The 19,842-nt window shown below is 38.7% G+C and overlaps 2 protein-coding genes across 12 annotated transcripts in view; both read right to left on the bottom strand.

Moving 5' to 3' along the window:
• CADPS2 (calcium dependent secretion activator 2) overlaps positions 1 to 19,842 on the bottom strand; it is a 494,346-nt gene that overhangs the window by 360,956 nt on the left and 113,548 nt on the right. The gene's annotated exons all lie outside the window — the stretch shown is intronic.
• RNF148 (ring finger protein 148) lies at positions 7 to 1,214 on the bottom strand. Its single transcript, XM_032643109.1, has one exon. The coding sequence runs from the start codon at positions 1,095 to 1,097 to the stop codon at positions 186 to 188; it is 912 nt and encodes a 303-aa protein (XP_032499000.1). The 5' UTR covers positions 1,098 to 1,214; the 3' UTR covers positions 7 to 185.

The following is a 19,842-nucleotide window of genomic DNA, read 5'->3' as shown; positions in this document are numbered from 1 at the left end:
ACAAGCTCAAATACATGGAGATGATATGGAGTTTTATTTTTAAAGTACACAAATGTCACCCTCTTTAGTACTTGCGTAGACAAGCTGCAGTTGAATTTTCTCTCTACATAAAGCGCTAAAAGAGAATTCATCTTCATTGTAACCTTTGGTAAGACTCAGTTACATCTTCAGGAGATTCTCTGGGTTTAAGTTTTCAGAATGTGACACTTGCAGATGGGGCATGCCCTATGGGCTAAAAGCCAGGGGTCGACGCATGCCTTATGGAAAAAATGTTTGCAAGCTAAAATACATACTACATCTTGAGGCTTGTATATGTCAAAGCAAACAACACAACTGTTTTCATCTGGATCTAGTTCCTTATCCCCTTCTTTGAGCACCTGCAGTTGAAGCTGTCCAATAGCTTTCTTCACATCTGCCTTTATCTGTCTTCGCCTCCTGGTGGAAGAATTGGGCACTCGAGGTCTCCAGGCACAGTACAGGAACAGGTAGGCCACTGTGGCAGCCGCAAAGGTAAACAGAGATATGACATAATGGCTCAGCCAGGGCATGTGCATTCTCCCCACTTCAATGATGATCGTCACACAGACTCCTTTCTGAATCAAGTGCAAAAGTTCCATGCCTTTCAGGTTGCCTATCATCACTGCGACTATATTTTCCGTTCCCTGGTGAGACATGGGAAATACTCTGTTGCCCGTACCTGGATAGTTATAGATGATCACCCCATTTGCTCCCTTCTCTGCTGCCACGTTGATTTTGTGTGTGAAAGTACAGCCTCCTCCTTCAATGAGGGCCAGCCAAGAGTCTGCTCGCTCAGGCCTGCTGAAATTGGTCATAGGATTACAAGCGTTCTGATTCCATCCTTCGGGAAGTACCACCACACCAGACACCCTTTCCAGAGGAGAATGATTCCCAAACACTCCACTCTCTCCTAATTCTGATATACTCTGATTTCCCACCTGAAACGTTATATTCAGGTGGGCTGTCCAAATGGCTTTTCCTTTTGAGTCAGGAAGGCTAAGTAGTAGAAAGACACTAAGCCTCCACAGTCGAGATGAAACAGAACTATGAATTGAAGGAGTAATTCTAAGTAGGCTCATTCCTCCATTTGCCTATTAACTGACAAACATGAAGAAAAAAAAACCATCCGTTGTAAAAGAAAGTCAAGAAGCTACCTTCAAGTGTTGGCAGTAGATCATTAAAGCACGTAAATGGAAAAGGCCGCTCCTTCTAGCATTTTTATTTTTGGTAGATTATCTTTCTCATAATGAAACAGAATAACAAGATTTGTTATTGGTACAATGTTATTTCAAGAAAACTGTGACTTCCTAATGGGGAAATTGTGACATCAGAGGTAGTTAAGCCAATCCAAGAGTTTATATTGGTGCACTGCATACTGAAATCCTATTGGCCAAAAAACTAGGCAGCAATGACTCATGATATGTACCAATCTGAATAAACTCTAAAGCAAAAAAAAAATAATTTTTTTAAATACCTCGAGTTTCTTTTCTACTTCTGGATAGCCTGAAAATCTGCCTAAACACTTTTTGCTCATTGTTTTCCTGTCTATAAGGCAAAGGAGAAATCGTTCATGTATGAGTGTACATCCCTGTCCAGTCACCAGTTCTCAGATATGGTTCTGTGCTACCCAATATGCCATTCTATGGGAAGCAGGAACAAATCATTCCCTCTCTCTTCCAACATTAAATGCTTATCCCAGGCCTAAAGAGGGTAATGTAATATAAACTTTTACTGTTAGTCTGATATCTTGCAAGGTGAATTCAACTTTATTCACTAAAATCACTACCAAGAACCTATACTATGTGCTGAGCAAGTACTAAGTATGGGTCATATGTTAGAGAAGACACATACACCTACTTTGTGGAGATTATCTGGCGAGGTCAGATTTTAAACAAAAACACAAATGTGTAACTGCAAGTTGCGATAAGAGCTCTGAAAGGAAAACAGAGTATCAAAAGAAAGAACAAATGTAAAGGGGATCCAAACTTTGATTCGAGGCGAGAGGCCCAGGGCATTGCTGTCTAAGAAAGTGATAGTCAGTCTGATGAGGCTGGACAGATACATCAAAATTATCCAAGCAAAGTTTGAGCTGAGAAGATTCCGGGCAGAGGAATCGGCAATTTCAAGACCCTAAGATAGCAAGGAACACAGCAAGTTAAAGGATCTGAAGGAACATGAGTTTGGCAAAACAAGAGAGGCAAAAGTTAAGGTGATGAGGGAAGGCAAGGCCAACAGCAGTCAGAGGTCCAGGATCATGAACCATAGACTAAGGATTTTGGATTATGTCCCAAGGACCAGAGAAACACACTGAAGGGTTTCAACCTGGGGAGGTGACTTAAGTGTTTCAAAATGTTCACTTTTTTAAAAGTGTACTTTGGCTTCCTGAAGTGGAAAATAGATTGGAGGAAGAGGAGAATAAACTGATGAGTGTCTTCTTTTAGGCAAAAGAAGACAGTGGCTGGGACTCTTGAAATAGCAGTAAGGATGTAGAGACAGACAAATCAAGTTACTTTAAAGGTTGAATTAACATACCTGGTAACCGGAAGGGTAGTAGTGGGCAGAGCAAAGGATGACCACAGCTATCACAAGTCACTACACATTACTTAGTTGATGCAAACTGTAGAATCTTTACTGCTTTAAAGTTGCTTTAATGCTTGTTTGCGTTTATTTTAAATCTTCACCTGACTTCACTCAAGGAGTCAATAAATTGGCAACACTCATTCAAACATTATTTACTATATACAGGACACATGCTATGCATGTCAAAAAGAAAAGACAGCCTCCATTTGCTTGTGTGTGAAATAGACAGCAACATTTAAATCAGAAGCATGTTAAGAATTCTGTCATTTTCACAAAAGGAATTACTGTACTCCCTGGTCTGTAATATTTTATTTAACATTTGCTGTTAAAAATAAAATTGGAACCAATCAACTTGCCCCATGCACAGAATTTTATGCAGGCAACATTTCAGTTCACATCTGAACTGTCTTTACATGTAGACTTTTCCCAAGTTCAAACAGAGTGTGAAATCCTGGCTTATTTATTAGCAAAGTGAAGCCTTACCACGAAGACAGTTATCATCATCATATCAGAGGCTGTTTGTTAAATATATGATTATTTAACATTTTAAGATAGAATTACATTAGTTTTTAAATCCTAACTTTGTTTTAGTTTGCTGATTTTCAAGGTTGAAGGAGTTTAAGCAGTAACTATATGTCAGCTCAAAACATCTCAAATCTAAAGGTTCTTCATACGGTTGAAAAGACCAGTTTGAAAAACTTAGTAATTCATTGTATTTTCTCACCATATGAGGAAGCAGTTAAGGCAATGGAAGTTAGAACTTCCCCCCTCTCTTTCACCTGAGTCTTAGGACAAACGCACCTACAAAAAATAACCCTTTATCTCTAACGTAGTGGTTCTCAAGTGGGGGATACTTTTACCCCCCAAGAAATATTTGGCTATTTCTGGAGACATTTTTGATTGTCACAATGGGCATCTAGTGGGTAGAGGTAAGGGACACTGATAAATATTCTATAATGCACGAAACAGCCCTGTGCAATAAGTAATCTTCTGACCCAAAATGTCAATAATAGCCTTGGGAGGGAGGAATCATCCCCAAACTCACGTGTCCCTGAGAAATGAGGCCTGAGCTCTTATCACAAAGTTTATAATTGGCAAAACATCCATCAAGGAGGATTCCTCAACCAGTCTCCGCTTCCTGTTGTCTTTGAAATAGAAACAGTGGACACCTGCACCAGTGCCTATTAGTCCATGAAGCCTGATTAAAAATTGCATCCATTTGATCAGGACCAGATCCAAGAGTCTTCTGTGCTGGGGCCAGGATGTCTGAACAGGAAAGGAGGGAAGTGGGCAGTGGGGGTGGGAGAAGGAGTGGAAAATGGATAACTCATGTTACTCTAATCTGTGACTTTTAGACCATTTATTCAATATATAGACTTTCTATCTTCTTAACAGCCAAGTATTAAAGAGGTTTTCGTTAGCCTACCTGCCAGGTTCAACCAAAGGAGACTGAAATATACTAAGGCTGGCTGATCACGTTCAAAAATGCCTGCCTATTCCACCTTGCCACTCTGCCTCTTTAAGGACAGTATACTGATTTTTCTCTTATACAGGCCCATTTCATTATCCCCCAAGGTGGCTACTGCTGTTCCAGGCAGACCACATTCAGAAGCACAAAGAGACTTTTCTTCTTGCCTTAAGAGCAAGGCAATTTTCTTTTCCAGAAACCTACTAGACTTCCTTCAAGGTCTCTCTGGCTAGCAGTGCTTTAGAGACCCATGCTTAATGGAACCCCTGGAAATCAGAGTAGAATTATCATGATCAGCTAAGGTTAACCACGATTTATCCTGCTATGGAAAATCCCTTCCCTGACTGAGCACATGGCAGGAGGGAACACGAAGGTAATCAGTGCCCTGCCCCCAAAGGGAAAAGGTATGAACTGGAAGGTGAGTAGGTAAACAAAGTTCCTGAGGTTTACCCACAGGAATGATACTTAAATAACCATTAACCACAACGAACACATAATATTCACTATACACAAGGTACTGATATGAGCTGGAGCCTATGTTACCAGGGACACAGCACGGCCCTGCTCTCAGGGGTCATCATCTAGGTAGAAGAAGAGAGTTATACACCGATTAGGTACATGCATATATATATATATCTTAACTTCTAGGTTCTAATTAAAATTCAAGAAGGTTATCAATTTGATTAACTTGGTGGGGGGTGGGGGGTGGGAATCAGCAGATCTCTATCCCTCCGCTATTCATCAACCTCTGTTAAGAATGCTCAAAAGTCCAGAAATCTCTACTTTGAGAAGAAAAATAGCCAAAAACTCTCTGGGCAATGCTTTGTAACTGTATCTCTAAATGCAGGGAACACTGAAGAGACTTCAATAAATTACCTCCCAAGTCACCGTATCCAGGGCTATGATATTATTAGAGATCTCTAGGAATCCACAAAGCACACTGGATTTGCATTTAATCTTGAGAAAACAACTGTATAGGGTTTCTGTGAGTAATTAGATGCATCATAATGGGATTTGACAGGAAAAGAACACTGACTTTAAGTAGTTTACTGAGAACAACAAAATAGCAAGTAATGCTAATGATATTCTCTGAAAGAGATATCTTTATTTCTAAAGATTTTTAAAGGCAAAACTTACTTTAAAACGTTATTAACTTCGATTGCAAATTGGTAAATCCTTATAAAAATTTCTTCTAAATTTCTCCTGTAAATTAGTCTCTACTCCCACATATTCTCCCAGACATATGCAATAAAAAAATTATTCTCCACATACAAATACACTTTTTCCACTTAATATTTCTGAACCCAGGAAAGTGTTCTGAATATGCTAAAATGAAATACAGTAAATTAAACTAATATATCAATCTTTGAATTACTTTCACAATCACATACTATACTAGAGGCAGGTACAGATGTGTGAAAGTCACAAAATTTACTCAGGCTCCTATTCATTATTCTTTATATTAACCAACAAAATAACTTCCAATATCACTAAAATCTCTGGTAACTAAGTATACTAGAAAGAAAAAACAGCCAAGACAGACATTTTAAATCACCATATCACTAGCCACGATTTCTTCGCTATGTAAACCAGGATTACTATTCCCCTCTACTTATCTGCACGTCTAACAGTGGGATGGATGATGAAAGGGTAACTTGTGTAAGAGCTCCAGAAGTCCAAAGCTCCAAGAAGTCTTTGCAACATTAAAGAAAGGGAATTCTCACTGACGGTTCTCAAACACCTAACACAGCACCTGGCTCAAAGAAGTTTGTCTAAATGAATGATTAACATGATCAGGTTTACCACACTTGAATTCTTTCCGCTGCTTTAGTTTGGCCTTCATAATCTTTCCACAATCTAGTTTTGCAACAGCATCTAATCTTCCATCAATGTTTTGCTCACCTTGAATTCATTGCTGCCAGAGCAACCTACAGAAAAAAATGAAATTTACAATGGCATTCCTGTTTGCCTAAAACCTTAGATGGCTCCCTCTATCCAAAGAGTAACACCCAAGCTTCTAGAAATGCAAATATAAGCCTCTCCAACCTGGTCCTCTTTCCTTCGATCCAGCCTCATTTTCTACTGTTATCAGTCCTGAAATGTATGCTTCTTCAATTCAAAGGGCTTATAGTTTCCGGTGCTCCTATTGCAGCAGTCACTATATAAGCCCTTAGACAGGCTTTGTTCCTTTTACAAAACGCTGTCCCTAGGGTAGGAACACTAATCACAAAATGGCCCAATTACTTCCCTCCCAGTGATGCCCTCTGCAATGTGACTTAGCAGGTCCTTCCATCAGGACGTGGGATTTACCTCTATACCACTTGATTTCGGATGGCCTGATAACTCAAGCTGGTGAACAGACTGGCACGGACGTGATGATGTGCGAGTTCCGAGCCTAAGACTCAGGAGGCCTTGCACTCCTCCCCTCACTCTTGGGACCCCACCGTCCTCCAACAACTAAGGCTAGCCTGACAGAGAAGGATGCAGGTGCCCCAGCTGACGCTACCCTAAGTCAACCTACAGATGGGCAAACATATGCGAGCACCCAAGATGAGCAGAGGTGTCTCCATAATCCTGAGGTGACCACACATTCATGACTCAGTACAGCTGAGACCTCAGTTGCTTAGCCTATCTAGACTCCTGAGCAATGACAGATACTGACCTTTGAAAAAAGTAGTTTATAAAAGAATACTGCCCTTATATACAGTGAGTTTTTATACAGCAGCTGATACAGTTCCCTCTACAAAATGATCTACTCCATTAATCTCCAGGTCTGGGACTAAATCTTATTCTCATTCTTTCAATACTCAGTTTCCAGCACATTGTAAGTTCTCAATGAAAGTTAATTAAATTGATAGCGTCTTATCCTCCAAATTCTAAGCTGTAATATTACTCATGCAATAATGCATCTACTTAATTTTATCTTCGTCAGGGTGATCATTCTAGTTAGAGCAATAGTTAAATATACATAATAAGTTTAACCTTTAATTCTTCCACAGATTTAATACTCATAAAACTGAATTTCTTATAGCTGTACCTGAATTCTAATAAGATAAATGAGCACTTGGAATATGACCAAATTATCTTAAACTTTAATGGGTGTAAATCACACTACATAAATTACACTCCCTTCCACATTCTGAATTCAAGTCAAGGTCTACAAAACTTTAACACTCAATTGAAAACAACTTTTCCTTCTCATTCAATCTGCCAAGTTAGAAGACAGAATGGCAATCAACAGAGTAGAAAAACATTACTAGTAGTTTGGAAAGTAATGGGGGCAAAACCTCACACCACAGCCTGTGCACTCAGAGGACAGAGAAAGTAGCTGAACATTCCTCAGCAAACACAAGATTAAAGACTAAGGACGGTAAATGGTGGTACTGTTACCTTTCTTTGAGCCTGGGACAAAATACATCTTAATATTAACTCAATCATTTAGACTGGATTTTTGTTCGAAAGGGCGGAGAGAAGGCAACATACTCAAAAAAGGAAAAAAATAAATAAAAGCAGAATCTTTTGAATAACCACCAGAACTTGCCCTGTTCTCTGAACAGACTATTTTGCTCCTGTAGTTAAGAACCACCAAGGATGAGCAGCCTGCTTTTGGAGCCCTGTCATTTCAAAGTTGCCCTAAAACCCTTAGATACTAGACCTTCTTAAGCCACAATCGGGGTCATTGAAGGTTTTTTTTTTTTTTTGCGGTATGCAGGCCTCTCACTGTTGTGGCCTCTCCCGTTGCGGAGCACAGGCTCCGGACGTGCAGGCTCAGCGTCCATGGCTCACGGGCCCAGCCGCTCCGCGGCATGTGGGATCCTCCAGGACCGAGGCACGAACCCGTGTCCCCGGCATCGGCAGGCGGACTCTCAACCACTGCACCACCAGGGAAGTCCTCATTGAAGGTTTTTATAAGCTTTGTCTTCCTAACACCAGTCCCCTGGAGTGCGGTTAACTCTAAGTGAGCTCTCAGCAGTCAGAAATAGCAGGGCAGCGGCGATTAAGATTTTCCCACTCATATCCCTTACGTTTTTCCAATTCACAGGTCAAAAAACTTTACTCATTTATTAGGTAATTTAATCCCTCCTGGGAAGCAGCAGAGAAGGAAAAAAAACAGGAATATGGAGTCATCACACTAGCAGAAACGGTACTGAAACACAAAGTTATGTGCAACAGACCTGCCATGAAACCCAGTCTCTGCCATGTGCTAGCTGTGTGACGTAAGTCACACTGAGCCTCAGTTTTCTCATTTTAAGATGGGGAAGTAAATGACTGCCTCTCTGGTACACAGTGAGCATCAGATGACCTATTTCACATCTCTTTGTAATTCACTAAGCACACGGCTAGCATGGCAGGGGCTCAGTAAAGGGGCCCTTTACCCCTTCCAATTTTATGAAGGCTCTTTCCTGTTTTCCACCTAATATTTTCTCATCCTTCAAGGCTGATCCCCATCTCCCTTTTGCAATCATCCCAGTCAAAACAACATGCTCCTATTTTTTTTGTATCTATTTGACAGTCATTTAATTTTGCCATGTATTATATAGTGTAGTTAGATGCTTATATGTCTGGCTATACTTTTGTTTGATTTAGAATGTCTTGGAAGAAGCAGTGTCATCTTATTTCTGTAAATCCTGTTTCCTCCCCTTGTCCCCAGCACAATAAAATTTGCTCAGGGTCCCCAACCAATGTGTGACTTTTCAAGCACTTATTCTTCAAAATATTAAGACATAGCAGCAGCTTTCGGCAACCTCTGCATTATACAGTCATCCATTAAAAAAAACAGAACAAGCAATGATTTGACATGTCGTCCCTCAGCTAAGAATTACTTTGACAACAGTTGTCCAGAAAAAGGCTTATTTAACACCACAGGATCAGAGGCCATGTGTCTCACATTTTCTCTCTAAAAGTCAAGAATTCCATCCACATCTCTGTATCTGAAAAATGATATAAAAATTGAGTAACATAAGCCATAAACTAACAACTATTTCTAATATATAAGCAACTAGACTCTATAATATTTTAAATGCTCCTTTAATTATCTTTTATATATCAAGATATTTATATATATATATATATATATACACACACACACCTATATAGATACGTATCAAGTCATAAGCCAAATAGTCATTATCCAGAGAAAAGTATCAGAATAATTTTGTTCATTTCAGTGCCTCAAAGAAAGCCCTATCATCATATGAGCAGTAATAGTTAAAACAACTAACTTTCTCAACAACCCATGAGGCCTTCTATTCCCAGCCCAAGACACACTCAAATCCTGCAACCCCTAGAAACCATCTGACTAACCAGGTACGAATCATGTTCTTTCTACTGTGAACTGCCTGTAATTTTTTATCACTAAAAAAACTTATACTTTAGAGTAAAAACAGTACATACCATATATATACATTTTTAAATAAAAATAAATCAAGTACTACGTACATTTTTAAGAAAAAAAATACTATTCTTCATTTTTCCAGATCCTTTCTTAGGAAATTATATACTACCTGGTGATATTTTTCCGCAGGTGTTGAAACATTAATTTACTTTTCATTCTAATAAAGGCTTTTTTGATTCTCAATTATAAGTTCTTTGAGGGTAGGATTTTCTTATATTCCTTTGTCTTCCTACAGAGCCTAGTACACGGATTTGTGTAAAATCAATTACTTATTTGATTTTTCATAATAAAAGTGATTCTCTGACACGAAGAACTTGGCAAGTCCTATTTTTCACATACGCTCCAGGACGACAATCCAAGAACCACCTACTCAATACCTACACGATTCTCTCACTCATTCATGCAAATATTTATCAAGAACCTACTATGTGCACAGTTCTCAGTGCTGAGGCTAGAGCAGTGGTCAAAACACCAATTTTCGATATTCATGAATCAATCTTTATGTGTACCTGGGGATTCAAAGATGAGGTCAAGGGTGTATCTCACCCAAGAACTCTGATGTGAAAAATAAGTAATGTGAAGTAAACGACAGAGCGGTAGGAAAGGATAAGTCCTGCCCTAAGATGGAGCAGTTTATTCACACACTGTCCGGATACCCTAAGCTAAGGTACCACATTCACTAGTATGTTTCATGCAGTTTACAATAAAGCAGGCCAAACAGCACATCTGATCACAAAGCTTCCTTGACTCAGGTTCATGAAGCTCATGGAGCTGCTAAATTTCTATATTTAAAAACAAATCTTTGTTTCGTATCGTGTTTCACAGTAGGTCTCATTAGTTTTAACAGGAATAGGAATTACTTAAATTTCACAGGTTTAATCAATTCTGAAGCTAAGCTGCCTGGGTTTGAAACCTGTATTTACACTAGCTCTGCAACCTTGGGCAGCTTACTTGAACTTATATGCCCTGGTTTCTTTACTTGTAAAGTGGGGAAATTAGCAGTACCAAACTTTCAGAGCTCTTATGAGGACCAAACAAAAAAATGTACAGTATCTAAAGCATTTAGAACACTGCTCGGCTCATACACAGATCGATATGTGTTACCACCACTATCATCATCTTTATAGTCTTATTCACTTATTTTACTAGATAAGAGTGATGTCAGGGTCTTTAAGGGACTTTCTCAATCCTTTAATTCTAAGGAAGTCTCTATATTGACATAAAACATTTAGTATCACTTTTCCATATATAACATATATAACTACTGATCTACTGCCTAAATGCCTGTTAACATCTGCAGGTAAACAGTAAGTGATTGCCCATTAGAGAAAGTATTTCATGATTCATAAAGGATGCATGATAATAGAGTTGCTTATTATGAATATTATCCTCTTAATGTATATGCCAACTTCAAAAAGCAGGTCCTGGGCTTCCCTGGTGGTTCAGTGGTTGAGAGTCCGCCTGCCGATGCAGGGGACACGGGTTCGTGTGCCGGTCCGGGAAGATCCCACATGTCGCGGAACAGCTAGGCCCGTGAGCCATGGCCGCTGAGCTTACGCTCCGCAACGGGAGAGGCCACAACAGTGAGAAGCCCGCGTACCACAAAAAAAGAAAACAGGTCCTTTTTGTTCCTTCACACCCACAGACCTCCCATGAAAACAAGAGCAAAACAAAATAAAACTTTTGATTAGCTCTCCTGGCACGATATTTTTCAATACATTGAAAAAGAGCCTTGTTTCACAAAGTAATTGTTACATTAGTAATCCATGTCAAACTGCAAGAAGAACATTCATGTCACCAATGACTCAAGGTTTAATTTGAGACTTAAGACAAAAAGGTTATCATGTGAGAAAGCAAAAGTGTCTGTAATATCCACATATAACACTAGGTTCTCGGCAAGACCTAGAACTCAATTACTGTTGTCCTAATGTCCATTTGATCAAGATTACACTAACAAAGATTATGCAGGTGGGAAAACTAAATGACCGATATTCTACATAAATCAAGAGGAAAAGTCATACAGTTAACAGAAAAATACATGCGACAGTCTCTTAGCCTACAAGTATATAAAGTGGACATGGAATTTACTGTTCCCACCCTCTCTACAACTTTTGAATTGTTTCTAGACTAGATGTCTTAAATTTTTTTTAATTAATTTATTTATTTATGGCTGTGTTGGGTCTTCATTTCTGTGCAAGGGCTTTCTCTAGTTGCGGCAAGTGGGGGCCACTCTTCATCGCAGTGTGCGGGCCTCTCACTATCATGGCCTCTCTTGTTGCAGAGCACAGGCTCCAGGGAAGCCCAGATGTCCTAAATTTTTAACTTGGTTTTCTACATGTCACTTTAGTTTCTTCGGTAAATTTTTTTCTTTAATACTTTTCTCTCATCAAAAATTTAATAAAATCAAACATTCATTCACAGGGCCATAGGTGACACAATTACAGAAAGAATCCACAGTAAACTGGAGAGACTGAACTACACAAAATCTGGTTTATATTTATGTCTCAAAAAAAAATACATATATGCAAAATGGACTACTAGGTGTGGGGCGCAGACTGGGAGCAAACTAGAACAAAACCCATTGCCATACACAAGAGTAAAACTACTCCCAAGGTGATTAGTGCAGTGTCCTTACAAACTACCCAGCTGATATGTCAAGTGTAGTACTTTTCTAATTTGAATGACAGTAACTTACATTGCTACCACTATTGACTGTGCAAGCTTCAATCTGAGTCTTTACTGAATGCTTGGTGTTTAGCACTTTATGTACTAGCTCATTTGATAACCACAATAATGCAATGAAGTGGACACTATGAGAAGCTGTTTTAGAAATTAAAAAACTGAAGCTAAGCAAGTAACCTATTAAGTAGCTGAACCAGGATTTTTTTTTTTTTTTTTTTTTTGCAGTATGCGGGTCTCTCAGTGTTGTGGCCTCTCCCGTTGCGGAGCACAGGCTCCGGACGTGCAGGCTCAGCGGCCATGGCTCACGGGCCCAGCCGCTCCGCGGCATGTGGGATCTTCCCGGGCTGGGGCACGAACCCGTGTCCCCTGCATCGGCAGGCGGACTCTCAACCACTGCGCCACCAGGGAAGCCCTGAACCAGGATTTTACCCCAATGTTTGATGTCTCATAGCCCAATTACCTTTGTTTTTTGTTTTTATAACTAGATCCAGACATACTTATTTTCCATACTGGATACTGGACAAGAGCAGCTCTTTCAATGCTGAGTTAGTCCCCCATTCTAATTTAAGACCATTAACTGACCCTAGGAAACATACTGTTTGGGTTTTGTAACAGGTATCATCTCTGATTCCATCTGTAATATACGGAGCACTGCTCATTTTGCCAATTACTCACACATCTATTTTACTCTTTAACTCTATCAGAAAGGTTAATTACAAAAATTCAGATTAGTGTGGGTTTGTTTGCTCTTAAATATTTTCAAGACACAATATAAAAAAGAAAAATACAGAGAATACTGTAACACGCCGGTACTCAACACCCAACTTAAAATCTGAACATTCTGGATATGTATTCGGTTCCTAGGGCTGTTGTAACAAACAAACCGGACGACTTGAAACGACAGGGATTCCCCATCCCGCCCCTCCCCACAGTTCCAGAGACAAGAAATCGAAAATTCAAGATGCCGGCAGGGTTGTATCCTACCACAGGTTCAGGGAATCTGCTCCATACTTCTCCACTACATTCTGGGGGCTCCCAGAAATCCTCGGCACCCCTTGGCTTGCAGATGAGTCGCTCCACATCTGTCTCCATCTTCATCTTCACAGGGTGTCCTCCCCTGTGTCTCAGTCTCCTCTATATGAGGATACTCATCCGATTAGATTAGATACTCACCCTCACCTTAGCTTAACTAATTACATCTGCAACAATCTTATTTCCGAATAAAGTCACATTCTAAGGTTCTGGGGAGGATTTTTTTTTTTTTTTTAAGGAAAATTACAGATATAGTCGAAGGTCCTTATACACCAATCCCCAAACAAATAATCCTTCCAGAATCCCCAGAGATAAACCCTATCCAGGATACGGTATTAATTCCATTGAAGTTCCATGTGCATGTAGTCGTAACTAATATAGAAAATTTACGCTGCATGTTATAAAACTGTATATAAATAGAACTGTATTACACCAATCATTCTGCAACTTTTCTCTCTTGCTCATTGTTTTTGAGATTCACTCGTTTATAGCATTCTATCTTACGAATATGTCACACTGTATATTTATTCACTCATCTGTTGATGGATATTTGAGCTGTTTTCACATTTTTAATATTTTGAACAATGCTTCAGTGGACATTCCTGAATAGGTTTCCTTGTGCTAGAATTTCTCTAGAGCATACTCCTGGAAGTTCACTTCCTAGGTCACAGAGTGGAGGCGCTAGGCATCTTCAAGCTAAACAGACAGGACCAAAGTACTGTCCAAAGTGTTTGAGAAAATTTACACTTTGGCCAGAAGCACGGAAGTACTTACCCCTCTATACACTTATTCAAGTTTAATGTTTCCAAACTTGTAAAACTGAAAGAAGGCAATTGGTATTTCAGCATTTGAATGTGAATACCCTTGATCACAAGGGATGTTAACCATCTCTTTACACTGTACCAAGTTCAGGGATGACTCTCCAGAATATATGTCCATGTCAAATTCCTAGAACCTGTGCATGTTATTTGGAAAAAGTCTTTGCAGGTGAAATTAAGGATCTTGACATGAAAAGATCATCCTAGATTATCAGCTGGGTCCAAATCCAAGGACAAATGTCCTGATAAGAGACACAGGGAAGATCTGGCAGGCAGAAGAGGAGGAGGCAATGTAAAGACGAAGGCAGGCACCGGAGTGATGTGGTCCTAAGGCAAGGAAGTCAAAGAATGCCAACAGCCAAACCTGCAAGAGGCTTCAAAGGATCCTCCCCTAGCGCCTTCAGAGGGAGTGCAGCCCTGCTTACACCTTGATTTCAGATGCTTGGCCTCCCAAACTGTGAGAGAATAGATTTGCTTTAAGCCACCCAGTTTGCTGAAATTTGTTAGAGCAGCTACATGAAACTAACAGTTTATTGGCCATTCAGGTTTCCTATTCTTTGAATTATTTATCCTTTATCTGTTCAAGAATTGTCTGCCTTTTCACACAGTTATACAGGAGCTCTGTATATATTTTAGATATCAAGCCTATGTTAATTATAGGCATTGTGATATCATCTCAGTCTTATTATCTTCCCACTTTGTTTTGCTTATCATGAAATATTTCAGCTTCACTTTAGGAGAACTTTTCAACCTTTCATATGATTTGTAACTTTGGCTTTAAAAAAAAATCCTGTTCTATTCTTTACATGTTCTCATGTTTTCTTCCAAATTTTTGCTTTTCCCATTTCTGTATTTAATATATTTAGAATATATTTCTGCACAATGTGAAGACAGACTCCAGTATTATCTTTAATTCCATATGGGTAGCCAATTATCCTAGCAACGTTTATTCATCAGTCTACTGATACTTTCCGGAAAATGTATAATGCCACCTGTAAAGCATATAAAGTTTATATCCATGTGTGAGTTTATTTCTGACCTGCCCCTCTACTAATACCAGTCTATCTCAATTACAGTAACTTGGAACGTTGGTAGGGCAAATCGCCCCTTGTCACTCCTCCTCCTTTTCTATATAGTCTTGGCTATTGCTGACCCTTTGCTTTCTCATATAAATTTCAGTATCATCTTATCAAGTGATGTAAAGCAAAACTCTGCTAGGGGGTTGTAATTGTAATGACTTACCGACAAACTTGAGGATAAATCCTATCTTTATGAAATTGACTCTTCCCATTCAAAAACAAGATATATTTATCTTTTATGTTCTTCAGTAATATTTCTCCCCAGGGGCCTTGCAGTATTAGGGTGGGATTTGTATTTAAGAGGTACTTTATGTGTTGATGTTTTTGAAAATGAATTATTTTTCCCTACTGCCATTTTCTAGTAAGTTATTGTTATTTAATAAAAGTGCTACAGTTTTCCAATATCAAAAAAAACAAACAACCCAATCCAAAAATGGGCAGAAGACCTAAACAGACATTTCTCCAAAGAAGATACACAGACTGCCAACAAACACATGAAAGGATGCTCAACGTCACTAATCATTAGAGAAATGCAAATCGAAACCACAATGAGGTATCACCTCACACCAGTCAGAAGGGCCACCATCAAAAAATCTACAAACAATAAATGCTGGAGAGGGTGTGGAGAAAAGGGAACCCTCTTGCACTGTTGGTGGGAATGTAAATTGATACAGCCACTATGGAGAACAGTATGGAGGTTCCTTAAAAAACTAAAAATAGAACTACCATACGACCTAGCAATCCCACTATTGGGCATATACCCTGAGAAAACCGTAATTCAAAAAGAGTCATGTACCACAATGTTCACTGCAGCTCTACTTACAATAGCCAGGACATGGAAGCTACTTAAGTGTCCATCAACAGATGAATGGATAAAGATGATGTGGCACATATATACAATGGAATATTACTCAGCCATAAAAAGAAACAAAATTGAGTTATCTGTAGTGAGATGGATGGATCTAGAGACTCTCATACAGAATGAAGTAAGTCAGAAAGAGAAAAACAAATACCATATGCTAACCTATATATACGGAATCTAAAAACAAAAACAAAAATGGTTCTGAAGAACCTAGGGGCGGGACAGGAATAAAGATGCAGACGTAGAGAATGGACTTGAGGACACGGGGAGGGGGAAAGGTAAGCTGGGACCAAGTGAGAGAGTGGCACAGACATATATACACTACCAAATGTGAAATAAATAGCTAGTGGGAAGCAGCTGCATAGCACAGGAAGATGAGCTCGGTGCTTTGTGTCCACCTAAAGGGCTGGGATAGGGAGGGTGGGAGGGAGACACAAGAGGGAGGGGATATGGGGATATATGTATACGTATAGCTGATTCACTTTGTTATACAGCAGAAACTAACACACCATTGTAAAGTAATTATACTCCAATAAAGATGTTAAAAAAAAAAAAACTTCAAAGTTTTTTTTTGAACCAGAAATTCTACCTCTCTGATCTAGCTTAAGAAATTAAAAAGGGTTGTCTATAGATACTGATTTCAATATTATTTATAATAATGAAAATGGAAATAATCTAATTAGCCCAAAATATGTGAACAGTTAAGTAAATTATGATGTATTTTCAAAATAAAATAATCTCTCTATAAAATTCAATTTATAAAGTCTATCTACCGACCTAAGAAAATTCTCTTGGTAAGTGAAAAAGCAACATAAACTTTATTTTCAGTATTGTAATTTTGTTTTAAAAACATGTATTTTATTTGTTCAAAAAAATTGCTACAGATTTCTGTATGTCTGCTGGGTAAAAACTAGATAATCTTCCTGAAGTCATTACTTTTTCTAGTTTCTCTATAGGTCCCCTTAAAATTGTCCACATAGAAAATAAACTCTCCATATATGCAGATGGTATAACTTTACCACTACAAGTTTAACGATGCTCTTTTTCTTACTCCATTACAATACAGGCATACCTTGGAAATACTGTGGGTTTGGTCCCAGACCACCACAATAAAGTGGGTCATACAGATTTGGGGGGGGGGTTCCCAATGCATACAGGTTATGGTTACAGTATACTGTAGCCTAGTAAGTGTTACGTAGCATTACATCAGAAAATGTATGTACCTTCATTTAAAAATACTTTATTGCTAAAAAATGCTAACCATCGGCTGAGCCTTCAGCAAGTTATAATCTTTTTGCTGATGGAGGGTCTTCCTCAATGTGTTTTCTTTTGCTGCTGACTGATCAGGGTGTTTGTTGCTGACAACTGAGGTCGCTGTGGCCAGTTCTTAAATGAAGTCTGCCACATCAATTGACTCTTTCTCTCAAACGATTTCTCTGGTGCATGCAGTGCTGTTTGATAGCATTTTACCCACAATAGAACTTCTTTAAAAGCTGCAGTCAATCCTCTCAAACCTTCCCGCTGCTTTCTCAATGAAGTTTATGTAATATTCTAAATTCTTTGTTGTCACTTCAAAAATCTTCACAGCTGCTTCAGCAAGAGTAGATTCCATCTCAAGAAATACTTTCTTTGCTCATCCATAAGAAGCAACTCCTCACCAATTAAAGTTTGATTGTGAGACTGCAGCAATTCAATCACATCTTCAGGAATCTTCTGAGCAGTAGGTCTCAACAGTAGGCTTGAAATATTCAGTAAAACCATGCTGTAAACAGATGTGCTGTCATCCAGGCTTGGTTGTTCCATTTGTGGAGCACAGGCAGCGTAGATTTAGCGTAATTCTTAACGACCCAGGATTTTCAGAATGGTAAGTGAACATTAGCTTCAACTGAAAGTCACCAGCTGCATTAGCCCCTAAAAAGAGAGCCAGCCTGTTCTTTAAAGCCAGGTATTGACTTCTCCTCTGCAGCTATAAAAGTCCTAGATAGCATCATCTTCTGATTTAAGGCTGTTTTGTCTATACTGAAAATCTGTTGTTTACTGTAGCCACCTTCATTATCTTAGCGAGGTCTTCTCTATCTAGCTAGGCCAATGAATGAATCTGCTGTAGCTTCTACATCAGCACTTGCTGCTTTCAGCTTGCACTTTTATGTTATGGAAATGGCTTCTTTCCTTTAACCTCATGAACCAACCTCTGCTAGCTTCAAACTTTTCTTCTGCAACTTCCTCACCTCTTCATTGAATTGAAGACAGTTAGGGCTTTGTTCTGGATTAGGTTTGGCTTAAGGGGATGTTGTGGGTAGTTTGATCTTCTATCCAGACCACTCAAACTTTCTCCTTATCAGCAGCAAGCCTGTTTTGCTTTCTTATCATTCACAAGAAGGAGTGATTCATTGTAGTAGCACTTTTTATTTCCTTCAAGAACTTTTTCTTTGAATTCACAACTTAGCTAACTGGTGCAAGAAGCCCACCTTTTGTCCTACCGTGGCTTTCAACATGCCTCCCTCACTAAGCTTAATCACACCTAGCTTTTGATTTAAAGTGAGAGATGTGCAACTATTCCTTTCACTTGACTGTTTAGAGACCACTGCATGGTTACTAATTGACCTAATTTCAATATTGGTGTGTCCCAGGGAACAGGGAGGCCCAAGGAGAGGAGAAAAAGACCAGGAACAGCCAGTAGGTGAAACGGTGAGAACACACACACCATCTTATACAGCCATGACTTGTGGCACCCAAGACAATTACAACAGTAACAAAGATCACTGGTCACAGACCACCATAACAAATATAATAATGAAAGTTTGAGATATTACAAGAATTACAAAAACGTGACAGAGACACGAAGGGAGCAACAGATGTTGGGAAAATGGCACTAAAAGACTTGCTCCAAACAGGATTGCCACAAACCTTCAGTTTATAAAAATGTAAATATCTGTAAAGAGCAATAAAGTGAAGCACAATAAAAGGAGGTATGCCTGTATGTAATAGTAAGTGATGACAGCCATCCTTGTCTTCTGATTTTTCAAAATCTTCAAAATCTTCACTCCCCATTAAGTGATATTTTCTGTACATTTCTGATGTTTAAGAAGTTTCTAGAAGTGCTTTATCTTGAATAGATTTGTTCATCCTGAGAAGATACTGAATTTTATTAAATGCCATTTCTGTTACATTAATGTAATCACATGATTTTTCTCTTTCACCTCTTAATGTGGTAGGTGATATTAAGTTTTTCTAATATTGAATCATTCACATACTCATAGGATAAGACATACTTCATCTTGATGTATATCCCTGAAATTTAGTATTTTATTAAGGGTTTCTGCATCCATGTAAAATGAGACTGGTCCTTAGTTTTCTATTCTTACATTTTCCCAATTTGGTTATTTGCAAAGATATACTAGCCTCAAATAAGCTTTCTCTTTCTAACTTCTGAGACAGTTCTTACAAATTATCTTTCCTTAAAGGTTTGGTAAAACTATTTGAGCTTAGTCTCTTTTGGTAGATAGTCTTGGATTATCACTTCACTGTCCTAATGGACAACAGTTCAGGTTTTCTATTTCTTCTTGGGTCAGTCTTCTTTTTCAACAAAAGTATCACTTCATTTAAGTTTCATAATCTAATGGCATAACACTGTTCAAAGTAATTTTACGATGTTTAAATTATTCTATCTGTAGTAAATCTCATTTTTATACTCATAATTGCGTTTATTTGTTCATGTTTTCATCAATCTTGGTAGCATTTGTCTCATTAAGTCTTCTCATGTAACTAATTCTTTAAGCAATTGTTTATTATTTTAAAATTTCTATTTTATCTTTGTTTTTAGCATGTTTATTTCTTTCCACTCCTCATAAGTTTGTGAATTCCCAGGCTCAGACAGCAATAGTTCAGTTATCTCAGACAACAGTATA

Source organism: Phocoena sinus, chromosome 9 (assembly GCF_008692025.1).
Source record: "Phocoena sinus isolate mPhoSin1 chromosome 9, mPhoSin1.pri, whole genome shotgun sequence".
Taxonomy (NCBI): domain Eukaryota; kingdom Metazoa; phylum Chordata; class Mammalia; order Artiodactyla; family Phocoenidae; genus Phocoena; species Phocoena sinus.
This window is presented reverse-complemented; position numbering and strand designations above follow the sequence as displayed.